The sequence below is a fragment of the Durio zibethinus genome, chromosome 16 (genome assembly GCF_047325235.1).
Source record: "Durio zibethinus cultivar Kanyao isolate XHJ-2024 chromosome 16, ASM4732523v1, whole genome shotgun sequence".
Classification (NCBI taxonomy): Eukaryota; Viridiplantae; Streptophyta; class Magnoliopsida; order Malvales; family Malvaceae; genus Durio; species Durio zibethinus.
Window position 1 is genome coordinate 23223472 of NC_143177.1, and position 22607 is coordinate 23246078.

Genomic DNA, 22607 nt, shown 5'->3' on the forward strand with positions numbered 1-22607 from the left:
ACATTATTACCTTATTCTTATCATTTTAAGAATTAGTCGGTATTGGTTATGGCTATAACTTTATATTCATATATTTCAATCATTCTATTTCTATATTTTTATATATTTTTAATAGAATTATACTTTTAGTGCAATTGGATAAAATCAATGAATAAACAAAATCATTTTAGTCCTTTTAAGATATGAAAAGACCTTTTTTTTATGGTTTTACTTAATAAGTATACTAAAATTATTAGTTGTATAATTTGCTCATAAAATTATACTCAAATCTTACAACACTATGATGGTATTTTTTTTTTTTATTTTGATTCTTATCACCCCCCACCATGTGCAAAATATGCATTCTTTTATTAAAGAATGTCCTATTTAATTATCAAGATATTATGTATACTTAATCAAGTTGTCATTTCTTTTATCTTTTCACTATTTAGTGGTTTTTTTTTTTTTTAAGTAGAAGGCCTCTAAATTTACCCTTTGTAAAAGATAACTAGTAAATATTTTATATCTTAATATTTTTTTTTTCATAAAAGTTTCAAAACTTTTATATTTTTAACTCAATATGAAAGTATACGTCAATAAGTATGATGTAAAACATAATCATCCTCAAAATTATTTTTTTTAGTAAACTCATACTTTTTATAATCTTCTTTTAAGACTTTCATACAAACTCATAGATGTTTATAAAATTATTTTATCATAGACACTAAAACCATATCCACCATGATTCATGTCAATAAATAGAGTAAAAATTTTATGTATAACCACACAATACTATAATTCTTTTGTCCAAATTATAAAATACATGAAAATTTTTCACCCAACAAATAAAAAGCGTTTTAACCAGTTAGAAATAATTATATAACTTCTCCAATTGAATTGAAGTTATCTTAGATAATATGTTTATTTTTTATCAAAATAATATTATATAAATCAAATAATATGAATAATGCATTATTCTCTTGTTAATAAAATGCAATCATTGGATATGATTTTATGATAAGAACATATATGCTTGTTTTTGAAAAGATTTATAAATTCATAATTTTTTTATATCTTAAAATATTCTAAAAAATTTTATCATTTTGATTTGATAACCATGGTCTTACCAAAATATAACAAGGCTATAAAAGATTCATAATTAAAGCTAGCAAGTACTTCATGTCCATTTTTTGCTCATGACCATTCAATGCCATGATAAAAAAAATTCACATATAACATATCATAAAATCATTAATCATAAATTAAATAATTTAATTCAAAATCAAAAAATTAAAAGAATAGTCAATAAATAAAACAAAATTCAATGAGACTCAAGTTTTGTAATGAATTATTAATTATCAACTCTTTTAGTACAATACAAAAACTAGAAAGATAATAATAAGAAACTTGTATTTTATTTCACCAAAAAACTATTTGGATAATTGAAACTTTTCATGCTTGTTTTAAAAGTCGATTTTGCCAACTTTGTCAATTTTTTTTCCTTGTATCTTCCACACATAAAATATTAATTGCATAATTACCTTTAAATTATTAAAAAAATAAATAAGAGAATAAAAATAATAAAAAAAATTTGGCTTTAAAGCGTGAAAAATACTTTTTTAATGACAATTATATCTTTAGAATATAACAAAGTCTCAAAACTCTCTAAGCAAAAATAATAAAAATAGTTATACTAAAAGATCTAATTATAATGAATGAATAGATAAATTTTTATTCAAATGATTATAATATTTTATATAATTATGACTTTTATAAATAATAATCTATTTATATTCAAATAATTATGACTATTAATCATATAATAATTATTTCTGTTCAAATATAGTTATTTAAAATATTAATAAAGTTAATACAAAAATTAATTTTATTTATCAATAACTAATTATTTCAATTTAATGTAGAATGCACCATATTTTAAATTAACAATAATTTATTAGTAGAGTATTAAATTATTAGTTTCAATTCAAATCCTGACTTTTTTTTTTTTGGAAATCTTGACAAGTTCAATTACTGAAAAAAATAACAGGAGTTTTACCTTGAATCATATTAACTTATTAGTTTCAGTTCAAATCCTGACAAGTTTTTTTTTTTTTGGCCAAAAAATCCCGACAAGTTCAATTACTGAAAAAAATAACAAGAGTTTTACCTTGAATCAAATTAAGGGTCGTACAACACAGAGTAAAGAATGCAAAGGAAAGCCATCATACGGCCTAACAGCAATCAGGGAATTTCAGCCAAATATCCTGTTTCAATAATCTGAATTTTCTCTTCACTTCAATTTTGAGAGTAGCTTTATCAATGTCTATCTTGTGAAAAATGAACTTATCGTTGGGTTTAAGTCAGATTCTTTCGTTGAACAAATTCAAGCCAACCCACGGAAAGAACCCTGTCGTCTGTCATCTCATCATTCTGTCGAACAGCGTAGCAAATTAAACACTCAAATACTGCAGCTCCCTTTAATTGCTCTTACATGGCTAGCTGCGCAATCTCAAATTAACTCGTATGTTTGATCAGCAAACTCACAGCATAGCCAGAAATTTATATAGAGAGAGTTCAGAATCCTTCGTCTGCAATTTCCTAACTGAAATGAAAGAACCAGATTACACCTGCTGCCATCCTCTCTAGATCCCAACCAGGGATTTAAATAGCGGTCGCGGTCACGTTTTTGGTTGCGTAGCATTTGTCGCGTTTTCGGATATAACGGAGATAATTGCGGTCACTGCGGTCATCACGGTCGTGAAATTTTTTTTTTTTGCACAATTTATTATAAAATGTAATAATTATAATTATAATTATAAAAACTCTTATTCAATGATTTTAAAAATAGTTTATGACACTCTATGTTTTTTATTTTCTAAAAAAATTATTCACGATTTTATTTAGATTATAAAAAGCATTCATATTTGATTTATCCATAAAATTTTTTTTGGCCAAGTTCATATTCAATATTAATTCTAGACAAATCAAATATTAACAAAACATAATATGTTAAATACCAAGCATTTAATTTAATAAAATTACAAACTTAAAAATATAATAATTTCAAATTCCATCAACTACAATTATTGATACATATTTCAAATTTACCACATGGTAGAATGACGAGGAGGATCAGATTCTCTATCTTTACTTTGAGAGCCAAGTTGACTCTATCTCCATCCCTGAGACCTTTGTTCTTGATACATTTGAGGTGGAGGATATATTTGAGGATGATACATTTGTGGTGGAGGGTACATTTGTGGTAACTGATACATTTGAGGTGAAGGATATATTTGAGGAGGTGGAGGATACATTTGAGGTGGATAATAACCATATGGAGGTGGATAACCATGAGGAGGTTGAAAATTATGTTGTTCTGGTTAATAGTAATGTCTTTGAGTACTAGCAGATGATTCACTATACTCAAAGTTACTAGAATTTGATCTCTCACCTGAAGATGAAGAACCTCTAGAAATTTCATAGTGGTGCTTCTTTGCTTTTCTTTTTGATCGAGTTGTACGTGCACTTTGACCCTCACTAGATTCAGCAAATGGATTTCCTCCGTATTCTGCCATATTAATAAAAAGTCCACCAGTAGCAGCAAGCCCAAATTCTCCTCCAAGTGGGCTGTAAGGTCGATTTGCATCCATATTATCACCAAAATTCACACCATCACCATCACCATCTCCATCACCATCATCATCTGGACTTAAACCACCACCATCATCACTCTGACTTGGTGTTGGACTTGAACTTGAATGAGATACATTCCTTTCTTGAGATTGACGTGATCGTTCAACATTCATTTCATTATCAGAATTATCTGCAGGTAACCAATCAGAGTTTTGACCATCTAATAGAGGATTTTCTTTCTCTTGCAGCCATTCTGTTAGTGGATCATCATCTTCAAAAATATGGTCAAGGCTAATAGGATTAAAACTATTATTTATTTCATCAATGCTCATTCTTTTTTGATGTCTCATCCTCAACCTCATGTTATAATAGGTATATACAAGTTTTTGGAGTCTTGCAAACTTCAATCTGTTTCTTACTTTGGTGTGAATATAGCTAAATGTGCTCCAATTACGTTCACAATTTGATGCAGATGTTGTTTGACTAAGCACTTTGATTGCTAGTTTTTGTAATTCAGGAACACAAGTGCCATATATCATCCACCACTCAGCTGTATAAAATTATTTAAATTAAATTTCAATGGGCTATACAATTAAATAATATAAATAAATTATAATTATTTAACTTACTATTTACCTGGATTCATTTGCTTCCAAGCTCTTTGTACTTGTGGACTACCAAAAGTTTCATGCTTGTCTCGAAATAATAACAACTACATCATTGAAAATACAATAATAAATGAATAAATAAAAAATAATTTAATTTTTAATACATAAAACAAATGTTAAAGTTATAAAATAGTATTAAATACTAACCTGATTAATCATTCTGATTTGAGTATCTATCGAAGGTTCTAATCTTTCAATAACTGCTTTTATACCTTCTAATGTTTCCTTAAATACATTTGCAGAATGTTCCACTCCAAATTGAAATTGTGGATTTAGATAGTAACCTAAACATAATTTATAACAATATTATATTAAAAGAATAAAAAATAAATATATAAGCAATTTAAGTATAAAAAATAAACATATTTTTTAAATACCATCTATATTCTTGGTTTACTTACCAGCTGAATGCAAGTCAGAGTGCATGAAACTCCATCTATTGTCAATAATCTTTTCATATTCAGCAGAATAACGACAAGTTTGTTGAATTGCTTGTTTAGCTCTATCCACAGCCTCGTAAATAAAGCCCATTGTTGGTTTTTCATCACCATCCACAAGGCGCAACACTTTTACCAAAGGCTCATAAACTTTTATTATATCACCTGCTTTTTTCCAAAAATCTTTTCCCAAAATGATTTTTTTGACTTCATAAGCAGGTCCTGATTTTTGTTGTCCCCATTTTGAATCTTTAAATTCCTATATATTCATCAATAAATTTTTAGAGTAATATATTTTAAATTAATATTTTAAAACAATAATATTATAAAAAGATGCTAGATTTAAATAATTGTACTAATTACTAAGTACTAACCTTTGAATTGAACATCTCTCTCAAATTTTGTTTTTGCCTTATTATTTCTTCTAATTGTATGAAATGAGTGGCAAATCGGGTAAGAGCAGGACGAAGTATTTGCTTCCCTTGTGTATATTTCTTCATCAAATTAACAGTTTAAATGTGATTGTATAAAAAACAAGTCACTTTCTTTGCATCATCCAAAACCTTTGCCACATTTTTTTTCCTCCCAATATCTTCAAGGCACAAGTCCAAACAATGAGCTGAACATGCTGTCCAATACAAATATTTTCTCTTCTCCATTAGTCTTTTTCCTGCGGCCTTAAGTGCTGCCTCATTATCAGTGACTATTTGAACAATGTATTTTTCTCCAATTTCTTCCACAACTTCATCTAATAATCTGTAGTAAAAGTTTGTATCTCTACTACGAACACTTGAAACATCTATAGATTTCCAAAAAATAGTCCCTTTACTACAGTAAACAAGAAAATTAATGATATGCATTTGATTCAAACTATTGGTCCAACCATCACACATCAAAGTGACACCCAATTCATTCCAATAAGCTTTTAATCCATTAACCTATTCATGAACTTGTTGATACTCAGACTCTAAATACATATCTGAGACCTCATAAGGTGTTGGAAGTCTTACATGTTGGCCAACTTCTGCTGCCACAGAAATCAAATTATGCAACCATGGGGAATTTGCTAATTGAAAAGGAAGTCGATCATATATCAAAAATTTTGATACTGATTCACCCATTTTTCTTCTTAATGTCTTTAGAAATGAATCACTTACTTTTGGTTGTCTTGAACTTTTACTTCTAACCAATTCAGAAACAGCTCCCCTTAATGAAAATTCAGACTCATTTGGAGTTCTTGTTCTTTCTTCAAAATATTCAGCAACTGAACCATGAGAGCTTCGTCTTTCTTCATATATGTTACTCCAACCACTAGTTCTTTGTCTGAATTCTTGTCTTCTGTGCCACTCATGTTGTGATTGGATACTATCTCGCACGGCTTGTCTAGTAGCAATGTCTTCATCAATAAATCCTTCATAATCATCTTCCCCTCTTAACTGTGATAAAAATTCATTTTTTCTTCTTTTGTTGTCAGCCTTTTTTGATTTACTTTCTTGAAGGAGTTTCATCATGCTTTCTCTTACTATACCTATTAATAATATAGTTTTAAAAAAAAGAAAAAATTAGTTGCACATGCTTATGTAATTTTATAATTTTTATTAAGAAATTAACAATAATATTTTCAAAGAAATTAAAAAAACATAACATACTAGTAACGTTGGGGCATGGTGCAACATTGCCAGTTTTATGAGCAATGTGTTCTTTGAAACGTGTTATTCCTCCTTTTACAACTTTACCACAAAGTTTACATGAAACATTTCCTCTTGTATTTGGCACAGGTGTTCCAAAATGCCAACCTATATCATCACTTGGCGCGCCCTCTACTCCTTTACTCGGAAACTCTTCACGTGGTGGCATACTTACTATTTTGTATAAAAACAAAATAAACTTATATTTAGAAATATTAATATTACTTATTACATCATTAAAAATTGATTTTAGGCTAAATTTTTTAATTTTTAGTTTTTAATCTTAAGAATATTATTAAATAACTTAATCTTTTAGATGCACTAATTGATATTAATTTTTTTATCACAAATAACTTCAAATAATTATATAATAAATACAATCTTCAATAATTACACAAAAATAATAAGAATTAATCTAATATTAAAAGAATTGACAATGATATAAATATCAAAACAACAAAAAAAATTATTAAATTTCATATACAAAATTATAAATTAATATCTAACACAATCAAAATATAATATTTAATTTTAATTAATTTTTATCTAACTTATATAAAATATTTATCAATAATTTTCATCTACAATCTCTATGTATATCATATTAAATTATTAATCTTTTATTTTTTTTAATTATAAATCTTCAATCCCTCTAATTAGATTTTATCTAAAAAAAATTTCAAAAATTAAAAGTTTTCAAACTTATATTTTAATAAAATTTTCAAACCTATATTTTTTATTTTTTAGTTTTTAATCTTAATAAGAATAATAGATCATAAAATGCTAAATTTGTTAAGTAACTTAATTTTTTTGATACAATAATTGATATAAAATTTTTTTTATCACAAACAACTTTTAATAATTATATAATAAACACAATCTTCAATAATTACACAAAAATAACAAGAATTAATATAATATCAAAAGAATTGACAATAATATAAATATCAAAACAACAAAAAAAAATTAAAATTCATATGCAAAATTATAAATTAATATATAACACAATCAAAATATAATATTTAATTTTAATTATTTTTCATCTAACTTATACAAAAAATTTTATCAAAATTTTCATTTAAAATATCTATATATTATATTAATTATAAATTTTCAAAACCACTAATTAAATTTTATCTAAAAATTTTTTAAAAATTAATTACAAAATTAAATAAAAAAATTCAATCCCACCTTCCATACACCCTACCACACTCAATCCCTCCCCACCCCATCAATCCCTCTCCACCTTCCCTCCCAACATCCTACCACACCCAATCCCTCCCCACCTTCCTCCCAACACCCTACCACACCCAATCCACACCCAATCCCTCCCCACCTTCCCCCCCCCCAACGCCCCACCACACCCAATCCTCCCACCCCCCTCCAATCTCTCCACGTGCCTAAATATATCAATCTGTTTGACTCTTTCTAACAACCCGAGCCGAGACCATTCTAGAAACATTTCATTTTACTATTCATCATCTTATTCGTCTTTACTTTCTCTGGCTTTCCAGAAAAAATTTTTTTTTTTTTTTCGTCTCTCATTTTCTCTCACATCCCTTTATCACTATCACTTGCTGACTTACCTAGTATCTACAGATCTCGTTCATCTTTCAAACTCTCACAAGACACAACAGATCGATCATTTTACAGAAATTTTACAAAAAAAAAAAGGTAATTTAACTTTCTTTTCTTACCTTGTTTGATCTTGATTCTTGAATGTTGATCGAAAACTTGAGGTTGATTTGAATTTGAATGCCGAAAATGCCGTTTGAATGGTTGAAACTTGAAACTCTGTTTTCTAGCTCGTTTTACAATATTTTTTGATGATAAAGATCTGAGATTGTGAGCTTTATTTTTTGATTTGGCTTTTACTTTTACTTTTACAGGTTTGTTGTTTTATTTTGCAGGCGTAAAATTTTATTTTTTTGTTAAAACTATTAGATCAGTGAGTAGAAAAACGGAATAGCGACAATAACGGTCCGTTATTGCCGCTATTGTCCGTTACGCCGTTATTTTGCGGCCGTTATTCTCCGTTTTTGATGGGAATGAATTTTTCAACCGTTTTCTATACATTAACGGTGGCGGAAGGCAGCGCTACCGTAATTTTGCGGCCGCTATTCCGCTATCAACCCGTTTTTTGAATCCTTGATCCCAACAGCTTCGCTAATCATAAAACTCCAAATGATCCGTAGATATACGCTAGTGATCAATACATAAACTCTACACCAACAATAGGCAGGTTGATCAGCAAGAATTAATGTATCAAAACCTAATACCAGATAAGGGTAAACAAAGGAAAACCAATCACAATGGATTTGCTAATCATGAATGAAAGCCTGAAACCAAATAGTTCTAATTTGTAACAACACCACGTACATCATATTTTATGTATATTACATCGAGCGAGGTCAACAATAACCTAACAAATGCACCATGTATATATCACAGATAAATTGAAACTTGGAGATCAACAGGAATCTGGCTGTAGAGTACTGGACGGTGGACACAATATGCAAACTAGTAAAATACTCTAGAATGATGAAAGCTAGGACCATCAAAATTGCACTAAAAACGAAGACCTTTTAATAACTATAGGTGGGGAATGGAAATTATACCGTTCTTCACTTCAAATTTTGATTGTATTGTCGCCAAATCAAGCTCTAGAGATCAGCCCAATGTTCTTGACTGAGTAACTTTATGTTTCTCTGTACCCGGATCCCAAGCTGTTCCCCGTTTTCACGCACATGGAAAATCACTTTGTCTCCCACTCTGAGATCCTTATGTTTCACAAAGTCAATCCATCCCCTAGTGAGGACAGGCTGTGGCTGACCGTCATTCTTCCTAGTGTGGCGGCGAAAGGTCCAGACCTTCCTATTCTTGTCAATGACTTGAAAATCCAGTGACTGAGTCCCTTCCTCGAGTCTGAAATAATGTTCCCTCATTGCAACAGTTAGAAATGAGAGCCTAACCTTTACATCAGTTGAGGTTAATATCTTCGAGCAAAGCTCCGGTACTATTGGTTCACCCTGACTCGACTGCATTTGACAAGGTTAAAGTGAACCGAGTTCTCAGGGATTGCGAATGACATGTTAAATTGATTAATAATTTACAGGTGTTCGACGGTGGGCCTTTCCATTTCAATGCAGTTTCAAGAAAATGTACAGACCCACAATCAGAAATAGAACATTAAATTTAGAAGAAGTTTCACAGTTAATTATTGGATAATACAAACCATGCACGTGCTTTGAGATCCTTGCCTTTGTGGGATTGCTTGGGTTTTGCATGTTGAGGACTCGAGGGACCCCTGTAGACTGTGGTTACTTGCTGTTATTAAATCAAGGTAATTACATACCTTAAGAAAAAAAAATTAAGCCTCAAAAAAATTTTCTTCAAAATTAATTGTTAAAATCTGTCACTATTTATAAGATTAAGTTATTTCAGCTGAAGGCAAACTTGAAATTTTTTTTGTATTCTTATCGAATAAGGATCTCGATCCTCTTCACTATAAAATCTCTCCCCTTGAGGTCATTGGAAAAGTTACATATATTTTACTCTTTTCAATGTTCTTTTACACTTACTTTCTCAAACCCAAATGTTGAAACAATTAATATCAAAATATATCATTTAAAAAATAACTAAAAAAAAAAAATCACACCCGAGTTTTGATTATTACAAAGAATAATAATTCTCCTACAAATTATGGTATGTAATTAATTGAAATTATAAGTCAATACAAAAAGAAATAATCGTCCATGCTTCTTTCATGCAAGAGGTGGTTGATCAAGAACAATTATTCCACGGAAGCCCAGATATCCTGACCCAGCAATCTGATTTTTCTCTTCACTTCAATTTTCAACTGCATGCACATAGAATCATCGTCCATGGATTTCTGGTGAAGAAAAACCATATCGCCAACTCTAACATCTTTACCGCAAAGAAGTTTAAGCCAACTGACGGAAACAATAGCTGATTCGATGCCCTGATCACTTGGTTGAATAATGAAGGATGGAAAACTCCAAGCTTTTCCAGTCTTATCAATTACATTGATATAAAAAAAATGACCTTCGAAAGGGAGGACATCGAAAGAATCAGTAGGGAGCAGTAAGCTCTTGTCGATATCGCTTTTCGTCAACAGCTTTGAGACCAACATTGTCATGCTAGCTGCAACTCTGCAATAACAAATAAAAGAAAGATCTTCTGAAATTTGCCGCTGTGCTGATCGATTCTTCGGTTGCTCTTTCTCACTTCAGCAGTTGATTGATTCTTATATATATATATATATAGATAAACAAGCGCGTTCCTTTGACTCTTTCATAAGCATTAATAATATTTTCTCTGCAGAGTCGAATGAAGTTTCAATGGGGGTTCCAGGAAAGAACTAGACAGACACCATTATCAGCTTAATATTGTTAAAGTCCTATGATTCTTTTCTTGAAACGTTACACCCCCTATTATATCCTTTGACATCCACCCTCCTCTTCTTTCAAGAATCAAATTTTTTACACCTTGGCATGAACAAATATATATATATATATAAATATATATAAATATAAATATATATGTATATATATAATTAATTAATTAATGCCTTAATTTTAGTTCTATCTCTAAATATTCTTGAATTTATTTTTTTATCTCATATTGCAGTTTTTTTTTAAATAAAATTCACTAGTAATAAATACATTAATTATACATTGCATGGTCAAAAAATAATTAGTATTAGGCAATAATTTGTCTTAATAGTCAGTTGTTTTCTTCTCAATCTTTACATTATGTTTAACTTAATTTTTTTTTTATACAAGAATATCCACAATTATGGGAAAGTGGCCCGTATTTTTTTTTTCTTATTTAGTTTGCATGAAGTCTTGTTTGGTGTTGATATAATATCTTGTTGGATTTTCAGAACTCTTTTGCATGAATGAAGCCTTTTGATTACATTTTAATAAATTCTCATTTTTCTGAGAGAAAAATTTGTTGCAAATATATTTAATCCCCACACAAAATAATGCTCATAATCGTCATCCAAATTCCTAATTGTACCAACAAATTACGTGATTTAATTTTTGTTCTCTAACTTTATAATACTCATTAGTGTGCAGAAAATTGAGATAAAAAACATGAAAAGAAAGAGGAAATAATGAGATATGAGATGGAAACACTATAGATTCATTGAGGCAAAATGGAAGATCCAGCTCAATTAATTATAGTAGGAGCAAAACTGCTGGCTGGCCATTTGTTAAAATTAACATTGTTTTATTAGTTTCAAAGACATGTTCGGTCCCATAATGTATATTTGGCACCGAATTTGTTCTTCTTTCATAAGTGGCTCCTTTATTAAAAAATGGCACAACCTGTCCTTAATTTCGGAGTTGCCAAACAATCTGATCTTTCTATGCAGTTCGAAGTTGAATTGCATCCTAGTATCTTCTACACCTGCGAATTCTCCGAGGAGAGCAACCTCGTCGTCAGGTCGGATGCCTTTTACTCGAGTAAAGTCGTGCCAATTTATAGAAACAACCATTCACATGTCTGTATTTTGCTGAATGAAAGATGGGAAAGTATAGGCTTCTCCATTCCTGTCATGAACGTACAAAACAACTCACCTTCTTCTTAATTAAAGATACGAGGAACAGGGAATAATAGGCATTGCTCCACGTCGTTACTGGTCAGACGCTTTGAGATCCTTGCCTTTGTGGGATTGTTTGGGTTTTGCATGTTGAGGACTTGAGGGACCCTGTGGACTGTGGTTACTTGCTTTTCTTAATAAAGGTAATTACACACCTTAAGATAAAAAAAAGTTATGCCTCAAAAAAATTTCAGCCACAAAAATTTTCAGGCAGAAAATTTTTTAAAAATTTATGTTTTATATATTGTCAGCATACAGATTTTATACATTGTGAATGAATTAGATTATGCTATTTAATCAGTGAGTAAATATCAACCCTCAAAATAAATAAAAAAATTAAATTTTTTTAAAAAATATAAATATTAATAAAGTATTATAATCTGATTTACTTTATTAATGATATAGTATCATCCAAATACTGAGTGGAAAAATGTTACTTTGATCATAGGACACAACACTTGACAAATGAATGAAACATTTCACTAACGAATAAGCATAACTCTTTACTTAATAAACAAATACAAATTTTCACTTGATAAACAATCATAATTTTTTTAGTTGGAAAAGTAAATTGTTTTGTCTCATAAAAAAATAATTTTCGTTGTTCGAACCAAAATTGTTTGGCACCGATTCTAAATGAAATTGGCACAGCAATTGACCAAAGAGAAGAAAGAAGAGGGAAGTTTATTTGGTCATGGGTTAATTTGCAGTAAAATCAAGTTTGTTAAATTTTTAAAGGTGCAAAATGACAGTTTAAAATTAACAAGAGTTTGTCGATAGTCACATGATTTAGTGACCAACACACTACCAAAAAATTATTTAATATTGACAGATTTTTATCGATAAAAATTTTTGTTAATAATTATCAATAAATTACTAATGATTTACCGACGGATTATAAAAAAATTATTATAGATTTACTGACGGAAAAAATCCATTGATATTCCATAAGTGATGTTATCGTGAAAAATTAACAAATTGGCTCAACATTTACGGAAAAAAAAATCGCTAATAATCTGTTAATAAAACTTTTATTGAAGGTTTGCCAACGGATTTTTTCCGGTCATAAAAAAATTAATTTAATATAAAAATAAATTGAATGAAAAAAGTTTTAGATTATTAACGAATCCATCGATAATCCGTTAGTACAAGTCAAAAAATTTTTGAATTACCAGCGAAGTCAATAATCCATCGTTGAAAAGCTCTAAAAATCAAATGCCCTTCCCTTTTCTTCCTCCCCGATCTGCAAAATCCGTAAAGTTTCTTACACTGCTCCTTTCTCCTCTTGGTCTCCCCTCTCCTGCCACCGTTCTTGCCGTCCGTGAAGCTGTAGCCGGCCTGTGAAGCCTTGCCGCCTGTAAAGCCGCACCGTTCTCCCTCCTGGTTCTGTTTCTCTAGTGGAGCTGTTGAATCAAAATTTTCAACAAGCTCTTCTGATGATCTTGCTAAACAAGTTCACTATTTAGATTTCAATGTTATCATGTGTGCATTGAGAATGAAGTCTTATAATACACAGGGGCTGGACTTATTGAGATTTAACAAAGGCTCCAAGAAAAGAAAATAATCATAAATCTATCAAATAAAAAATCTTTAAAAACAAAACCCTCCTATCAATATCATTCTGCTTTTTTTTTTTTTTTGGCTAAAAATTAAAATAGGGAAATCCTTAGGAAGGTAAGCGGAAGAGCAATGGGAAGCGTACCTGCTCAAATTCCGACGAGCTTTGGACACGAGCACAAGGCTTGCCTTCGTTACCGTCTCGTCAAAACCTACGATCAAAGTATTTTTCTGTTCTATGTTAGGGTTTCTTCTTTCTTTTAAATTACTGTTTTTTGGCTTTTTAAATTACGATATAGAGAACTAGGATGTGCAAACTGAGAACTAGGATGTGCAAACTGACACTCACTGAGTATTAAATTACTAGTTTCAGTTCAAATCCTGGCAAGTTTTTTTTGACCAAAAGATCCTGACGAGTTCAATTACAAAAAAAAACAGTTTTACTTTGAATCATATTAAATTATTAGTTTCAGTTCAAATCCTGACAAGTTTTTTTTGACTGAAAAATCCGGAAAAGTTCAATTACTGAGAAAAATAACAAAAGTTCTACCTTGAATCAAATCAAGGGTCGTACAGCACGGTAAAGAATGCAAAAGAGAGCCATCACACGGCCTAACAGAAGTCAGGGAATTTCAGCCGAATATCCTGGCTGAATAATCTGAATTTTCTCTTCACTTCAATTCTTAGAGTAGCTTTATCAATGTCTATCTCCTCGTGAAAACTGACCTTATCGTTGGGTTTAAGTCAGATTCTTTCGTTGAGAAAATCAAGCCAAACCTTGGACAGAACCCTGTCATCTGTCATCTCATCATTCTGTCAAACGTTGCAGCAAATTAAACACTCAAAAACTGCAGCTCCCTTTTTGCTCATACATGGCTAGCTGCGCAATCTCAAATTAACACGTATGTTTGATAAGCAAACTCACAGCATGGCCAGAAATTTATATATAGAGAGTTCAGAATCCTTCGTCTGCAATTTCCTAACTGAAATGAAAGAATCAGACTACACCTGCCTCCATCCTCTCTATATCCCAACAGCTTCGCTAATCATAAAACTCCAAATGATCCGTAGATATACGCTGGCTAGTGATCAATACATAAACTCTACACCAACCATAAGCGGGTTGATCAGCGAGAATTAATGTATCAAAACCTAATACCAGATACATCATATTTTATGTATATTACAACAAATACATCATATTTTATGTATATTACATCGAGCGAGGTCAACAATAACCCGACAAATACACCATGTATATATTACAGATAAATTGAAAGTTGGAGATCAACAAGAATCTGGCTATAGAGTACTGGACAGTGGACACAATAAATATTACAACAAATATTTTATGTAACAACACCAAATACATCATATTTTATGTATATTACATTGAGCGAGGTCAACAATAACCTGACAAATACACCATGTTTATATTACAGATAAACTGAAACTAGGAGATCAGCAAGAATCCGGCTATAGAGTACTGGACAGTGGACTCAATAAGCAAACAAGTAAAATACTATAGAACGATGAAAGCTAGGACCATCACCATTGCACTAAAAACGAAGACCTTTTAATAACTATAGGTGGGGAATGGAAATTATGCCATGCTTCACTTCAAATTTGATCGTATTGTCGCCAAATCAAGCTTTAGAGATCAACCCGATGTTCTTGACGGAGTAACTTTATGTTTCTCTGTACCCGGATCCCGAGCAGTTCTCCGTTTTCATGCACCTGGAAAATCACCTTGTCTCCCACTCTGAGATCCTTATGTTTCACAAAGTCAATCCATCCTCTAGTGAGGACAGGCTTTGGGTGACCGTCATTCTTCCTAGTGTAGAGGCGAAAGGCCCAGACCTTCCTATTCTTGTCCATGACTTGAAAATCCGGTGACCGAGTCCCATCCTCGAGTCTGAAATAATGTTCCCTCATTGCAGCAGTTGGAAATGAGAACCTAACCTTTACATCAGTTGAGGTTAATATCTTCGAGCAAAGCTCCGGTACTATCGGTTCACCCGGAGTCGACTGCATTTGACAAGGTTAAAGTGAACCGAGTTCTCAGAGTTTGCCAATGACATGTTAAATTTATTAATAATTTATAGGTGCTCGACAGCAGGCCTTCCCATTTCAATGCAGTTTCAAGAAAATGTACAGACCCACAATCAGAAATAGAACATAAAGTTTCGAAGAAGTTTCAAAGTTAATTATAGGATAATACAAACCATGCACGTGCTTTCAGATCCTTCCCTTTGTGGGATTGCTTGGGTTTTGCATGTTGAGGACTTGAGGGACCCCTGTGGACTGTGGTTACTTGCTTTTATTAAATCAAGGTAATTACACACCTTAAGATTAAAAAAAAAATTAAGCCTCAAAAAAAATTTTAAGTAGAAATTTTTTTAAGAGTTTATATAGTGCATAAACTCTATACATTGTCAAAAAATCAAATTATGTTTAGGGCCGGATCCAAGATTTACGGCTAGTGAGGGCAAATGATTAGGTATATTTATTTACAAAGTATTGTAACTTAAAATGACTATCATTAAAATATAGTGTCAAATATTTTTAATTAGAAATATAAAATAATAACAATATTTTTTAAAAATTATAAAATATTAAAAATATCATTTTTATATAAAAATTCTTAGTTGTGTCATGTTAAAAAAGAATATTAACACTTATATAAATAAACATAAATATGACAATTGAATAAACAAATTAAAGATTTAAACATATACACAAATATATTTATTAAATTGATATAATACCATACTATTAATAAGTTTATCGATCAAGTCAGATTAAACACGACATTACATAACATGTGTTGTAACCCATTAAAAAGTCATTCTTACAAAATCAATAAGTATAGTAAAGAGATAAATTTTATATTTATATTTTGAATCATTAACACATCCAATTACTTTTTTATTTTGTTAATACATTCATATACATTTCAATATTATAAAAGATGCATACTTATTTTATTTTATTTTATTTTACATTTAGTGGGGGTAAAAAACAAAAAATTAACAATTGAGTTTATTTCTAACAATGCTACTTGTTATTTTAAAATTTGAGTGGGGGTAAAATACAAAAATAATTTATATTTGGATCTTTTACTAATAAAAATATTCAAATTTCAAGATTTTAGTGGGGCAGCTCCCACCCTAAATTCATTCTTGATTATATTACCTCATTAATAAGCAAATATTAATTCTTAAAATAAATATCTAAAAATTAATATTTAAAAAAAAAAAACTTACTTATTAATGAAGTGGTATCACCTAATTCACTTTATTAAAAAGATGATATCATCCAAATACTTGGTGAAAAAATGTTTCTTTGATCATAGGAGACAACACTTGACAAATGAACAAAACATTTCACTGACGAACAAGCATAACTCTTTACTTAATGAACAAATGCAACATTTCACTTGATAATCAATCATAATTTTTTTAATTGGAAAATTAAATTGATTTGGTCTAATTAAAAAAATATTTTAGTTATCCGAGCCAAAATTGTTTGGCACCGATTATAGATATGTGTGGAAACCCTGTCCAAATGGAATTGGCACAGCAACTGGCCAAAGAGAAGAAAGAAGAGAAGTTGTTTGGTCATTGGGTTAATTTGCAGTAAAATCAAGTTTGTTAAATTGCCAAAGGTACAAACTCTTAGTTTAAAATTAACAAGAGTTTGACAATAGTCACATGATCTATTGGCCAACAATTACGTGATCTATTCATGGAGTATTGAATTATTTGTTTCAGTTCAAATCCTGACAAGTTTTTTTTTGGCCAAAAAATCCTGACAAGTTCAATTATTGAAAAAAATAGCAGGAGTTTTACCTTGAATCAAATTAAGGGTAGTTCAACCCAGATTAAAGAATGCAAAGGAGAGCCATCACATGGCCTAACAGCAGTCAGGGAATTTCAGCCAAATATCCTTGCTGAATAATCTGAATTTTCTCTTCACTTCAATTTTTAGAGTAGCTTTATCATTGTCTATCTCTTCGTGAAAAATGACCTCATCGTTGTGTTTAAGTCAGATTCTTTCGTTGAGCAAATTCAAGCCAACCCACGGACAGAACCCTGCCGTCTGTGATCTCATTATTCTGGCGAACGGTGCAGCAAATTAAACACTCAAAAACTACAGCTCCCTTTTTGCTCATACATGGCTAGCTGTGCAATCTCAAATTAACACGTAAGTTTTATCAGCAAACTCACAGCATGGCCAGAAATTTATATAGAGAGAGTTCAGAATCCTTCGTCTGCAATTTCCTAATAACTGATATAAAAGAATCAGACTGCAGCTGCCACCGTCCTCTCAATATCCCAACAGATTCGGGAATCAGAAAACTTCATATGATCCGTACATATATGTTAGTGATCAATACATAAACTCTATACCAACCATAAGCAGGTTGATCAGCAAGAATCAATGTATCAAAACCTAATACCAGATAAGGGTATATAAACGAAAACCAATCACAATTGATTGGCTAATCATGAACGAAAGCCTGAAACTAAATAGTTTTAATTTGTAACAGCACCAAATACATCATATTTTATGTATAATACATAGAGCAAGGTCAACAATAACCTGACAAATACACCATGTATATATCACAGATAAATTGAAGCTTGGAGATCAACAAGAATCTGGCTGTAGAGTACTGGACGGTGGACACAATAAGCAAACTAGTAAAATATTATAGAATGATGAAAGCTAGGACCATCATAATTGCACTAAAAACGAAGATCTTTTAATATCTATAGGTGGGGAATGGAAATTATACCATTCTTCACTTCAAATTTTGACCGTATTGTCGCCAAATCAAGCTCTAGAGATCAGCCCAATATTCTTGACCGAGTAACTTTATGTTTCTCTGTACCCGGATCCCGAGCTGATCCCCATTTTCATGCGCATGGAAAATCACCTTGTCTCCCACTCTGAGATCCTTATGTTTCACAAAGTCAATCCATCCTTTAGTGAGGACAGGCTTTGGGTGACCGTCATTCTTCCTAGTGTAGAGGCGAAAGGTCCAGAACTTCCTATTCTTGTCCATGACTTGAAAATCCAGTGACTGAGTCCCTTCCTCGAGTCTGAAATAATGTTCCCTCATTGCAGCAGTTGGAAATGAGAGCCTAACCTTCACATCAGTTGAGGTTAATATCTTCGAGCAAAGCTCCGGTACTACTAGTTCACCCTGAGTCGACTGCATTTGACAGGCTTATAGCGAACCGAGTTCTCAGAGTTTGCCAATGACATGTTAAACTTATTAACAATTTATAGGTGCTCGACAGCGGGCTTCCCATTTCAATGCAGTTCTAAGAAAATGTACAAACCTTTTTCAAGTGTAGTCACAATCACCAAATAGAACATTAAATTCCCAAGAAGCTTCAAAGTTAATTATTGGATAACACAAACCATGCATGTGCTTGCTGGCTGGTTGGATCTAGATGGATTGATGGAGAGATCTTTTGCATTTCTATTTTCAATCCCGTTGATTCTAGTAATTAATACTTGATAGGTTGTTTATACCAGTCTCCCTTTATCAAAGTATTGTGAACCAGACAGGGTTTATTATTATTGGCCCAGAATAGATAAGATAAGATATGAAATGCCATCCGAGGTTTCTAACTAGAAGCCGGCCTGAAAATAATGTTCTATAGAAACAATTAGAGGATCCCCAGATCCTGGAATACGACATGAACATGATTTTTCAATGTACTTTCCATTTTCTTTTAGAATTCATACTCCCCTTTTTCTAGTCCGTGCATCCTTTTAACTAATTTCATCGGCAATATACCAACAGTACCAATCAATAGCATTATACATAACAGATTTTGTTTCTCTTTTTAATCATCCCTCTCTCAATTTGATATATATTTTATCCATATTTCATAGTCACAGACGAAACCAGACAATGACTAAAGAGAAAGTCAAACGCACATTAGTTTTGGTGGGCCCAATTAATGTTTTAGAATTGGATTTTAACCCTTACCACCAAATAAAAAAAATAAATAAAAGAATGGGGTAAAAATTGTTTTTTGGAGTGATGACCTGTTCACATGTTTCTCTAATTAAAACAAAATTTTATAGATGTCAATATATTTTTAGTTATGATTGTCATTAACATATACTAATTATTTTTAATTAAAAAAATTATCATTTCGACTTGAAAAAACCCTTCACAAATTGTAGTATACAATTCATTCATACGGCTTAGATCAAAACATGTAATAAGTTTAAACAAAAATTTAGATTAAGCTTACAAATTATCCAAACAACAAGATTATCAATTAGATATGATAATTTAAAACATAATATGATAATACAATATAAATACGATATAAAAATAAAATACGAAAATGATACAATTTAAAATTTTAATAATAAATATATATAAATTTAATAAAATTAAAAAAAAATATTTCATATTTTTATATCGACACAAATTATAATACGTTATTTTTATATAAAATTTAATATAAATATATAAATTTTACAAATTATAATACGTTATTTTTATATAAAATTTAATATAAATATATAAATTTTAATATTTTATATAATATAAATATACGAATCATTAAATCAACGACTGACAATAAAACTCATATTTCAATTTAATTAGCCAAGTATTCAATGTTTATTTATACTTAACCAAAGGTATTCTGACAAATAATGTTTTAAATGATAACAAAGGACAAAGGCATATCTAATTCTATAAAACAAGCGTTATTGGATTATGCATTGGAATGTCAGACAGCGTACGGAATGTGGACGAAAATCATGTTAACAACATAATATTGACAAAGAAAGTATCCCCCGAGCCAACCAATCAAAGAAACAGCATCAAAAGTCGACAATGAAATAATAATCAAAATCAGAGCCGTCAATTGTTTGGTTCTGGGCGAAACGTTGGGAAACATTTTTTTATGGAAAAAATATAAAAATATTTATCAGTACTACTATATAATAAACAAAACAATAGTATACTATTTGGTAATTTCCTATAGAAAGCAATACTATTTTTTATAGATAAAGTTAACTAAGATTGTGATGCTTTCAATAAAACAGAAACAGCAGCCCAAAAAAATTCCATGATGACTGTAGTTTTCCTCTTTGTTTTATATTTTGGCCTTGAACCCCATCATGGCATGGGATTTTTTTTTTCCTGTAGAAATCTGTTCTTTAGGTATTGTCCATCAATAATTTTTCTTTATTCAACCAATGCAAGCGGCTTGCAAGTTATGATTATTGCAATGCCCCAATGATTTATTTATCATCAATGACTGTTGCATGCATGGTATGGCTCAAATTAAATCTTTCCCAAATATGAGTCCTTTCCTTTAATTTTCACTTCATAAACTATAGGACAAGTTACCCTAGGTGCTTTTTGTTTTTCACTTGCAATATTCTAACACAAAAACTATGTTGTGTTGTTTCTTCAGCAGTAAAAGTGAATGATGAACCAATAATATGGTCTCTCCTTGATTCCGCAAACTTTCCCCTCTTTTCTAGTGTAATCTATGTTGAAACAGACTCAGACTTGATGATAATGGACAGCCCAATTGGGAGCAAAGACGAGGATTAGAAGCTAGCTAGAAAGAAATAGAGGTATTTATTTGACTGATTCGATTAATTTTAAATTTAATTATTTAAAATTGAATTAATTACATTATTTTTTATATTTTTGTTAATTAAATTGAATTTTTTATTTTAAAAATTAATTAACCAAAATTAATTCTATCTGTTTAGTTACTTTTTTTAGATTAATCGAATAATAAAATATATTAAATTAAATGAAATTTTAAATTTTTTATATTTAAAATAAATTAAATAAAATTATTTAACAAAAATATTCAAATAGTGTTAAAAACTTTAATAACTTTGAAGTGAAATGGGCAAAATTTATATGCTTTTTGCTTTATGGATAGGTTCTATTATATTTTGGTTAATTTGATTTTTAAATTAAATTAATTAAAAATTAAAAAATTTTTAAAATTATTTTTTATATTCGATCAAAATTAATTTGATAATTAACTAATTAATCAAATTAAATCAATTTGATTAATTAATTTGATTAAAACTAAAATTTGAACGTCCTAAAAACAAAAAGGCTAAGGACATACGAAGAATTTTTAATTGGTCTCTAGGAATTGAGCTGTGGACTTGAGGATTTATTCTTTTCGGTCAACATTTGGAAGGTACATATCTAATATGATTGGTAAAATTATTCACTTGGGTTTATCTTGGTTGGTTGAGGGTGAAGATCATCCAAATGAAAATTACTCTAGATTTATCAACAAAAAGTTGATTCAATTAGTAAAGTCGTTTTTCTCAACGTGAACGATCGAGTTTGAGTTTAATTGTATTCAGATAAATAGATTATTCTAAAATTAACCAATAATTTGCAAAAAATTCTTGTCCTAGCTAATTAAGTTTATCCAAATAAACCTCTAATTAGTCGAGAATATTTTATTTATAATTTTTGGTTATAATTTTATAATTATTTAATTATAATGAAAAATTATATAAAAATTAATTATTTATAAATGCAAATTTTATATAATTTTAAATTTTAATTAATTAATTGTATTGCTTCCCATCAGTCAAGAGTGAACGGTTTCAGTCTCATCCATAGAGTCCAAACAAGTGCGCCTAGCATCAAAGGCCATCATCTACGTTTTGGTTGCGACGCAACTGCTTGCTTGCTGCATGTTTTCTACGTTCTTAAAGGTTTCTTACACAAATTTGTCTCAGTGGGCGCATAAATCTCGATGATGTCAAAAGCCTGTCTGACGAAGGAATCGCGTGAAAGATTAGTTTACCTTGTAGTATAATTAATTAATTTAAATTTAAATTTTTATATAATCTATTATAATTTTATATAGACTCTACTTATAAATAATATAATTTTTATAATTTTATATAGATTCTATACTTATAAATATAAAAACCTCTAATTAATTATAAAAACCTCTAATTAATCGAGAATATTTTA

At 30.1% G+C, this 22607-nt stretch overlaps 4 protein-coding genes across 4 annotated transcripts; all 4 read right to left on the minus strand.

Annotated features, from left to right (window-relative positions):
• Nucleotides 1–5703: 5703 nt before the first annotated feature.
• On the minus strand, nt 5704–6368 carry LOC149514448 (uncharacterized). Its single transcript, XM_089745024.1, has 2 exons — nt 5875–6368; nt 5704–5741 (listed from the first exon to the last, which is right to left on the minus strand). Exons 1-2 carry the CDS (start codon nt 6226–6228, stop codon nt 5724–5726), a joined length of 372 nt encoding a protein of 123 aa, XP_089601150.1. The 5' UTR covers nt 6229–6368; the 3' UTR covers nt 5704–5723.
• A 2532-nt stretch (nt 6369–8900) lies between these two features.
• On the minus strand, nt 8901–9682 carry LOC149514449 (B3 domain-containing transcription factor NGA4-like). Its single transcript, XM_089745025.1, has one exon. The coding sequence runs from the start codon at nt 9447–9449 to the stop codon at nt 9069–9071; it is 381 nt and encodes a 126-aa protein (XP_089601151.1). The 5' UTR covers nt 9450–9682; the 3' UTR covers nt 8901–9068.
• Nucleotides 9683–15205: 5523 nt separating this feature from the next.
• LOC149514450 (B3 domain-containing transcription factor NGA4-like) lies at nt 15206–15634 on the minus strand. The gene has a single exon (XM_089745026.1). The coding sequence runs from the start codon at nt 15623–15625 to the stop codon at nt 15245–15247; it is 381 nt and encodes a 126-aa protein (XP_089601152.1). The 5' UTR covers nt 15626–15634; the 3' UTR covers nt 15206–15244.
• A 2803-nt stretch (nt 15635–18437) lies between these two features.
• Nucleotides 18438–18818, minus strand: LOC149514451 (B3 domain-containing transcription factor NGA4-like). The gene is made up of 2 exons (XM_089745027.1): nt 18797–18818; nt 18438–18727 (listed from the first exon to the last, which is right to left on the minus strand). Exons 1-2 carry the CDS (start codon nt 18816–18818, stop codon nt 18438–18440), a joined length of 312 nt encoding a protein of 103 aa, XP_089601153.1.
• Nucleotides 18819–22607: the final 3789 nt, after the last annotated feature.

Bases quoted from the DNA above. Each gene is read 5' to 3' on its own strand.
- LOC149514450 (XM_089745026.1), bottom strand. From the start codon at position 15,625: ATGCAGTCGACTCCGGGTGAACCGATAGTACCGGAGCTTTGCTCGAAG.
- LOC149514449 (XM_089745025.1), bottom strand. From the start codon at position 9,449: ATGCAGTCGAGTCAGGGTGAACCAATAGTACCGGAGCTTTGCTCGAAG.
- LOC149514451 (XM_089745027.1), bottom strand. From the start codon at position 18,818: ATGCAGTCGACTCAGGGTGAAC. The intron at 18,728-18,796 runs TAGTAGTACCGG...TCTCATTTCCAA, and splicing joins GCAGTCGACTCAGGGTGAAC to CTGCTGCAATGAGGGAACAT.
- LOC149514448 (XM_089745024.1), bottom strand. From the start codon at position 6,228: ATGATGAAACTCCTTCAAGAAAGTAAATCAAAAAAGGCTGACAACAAA.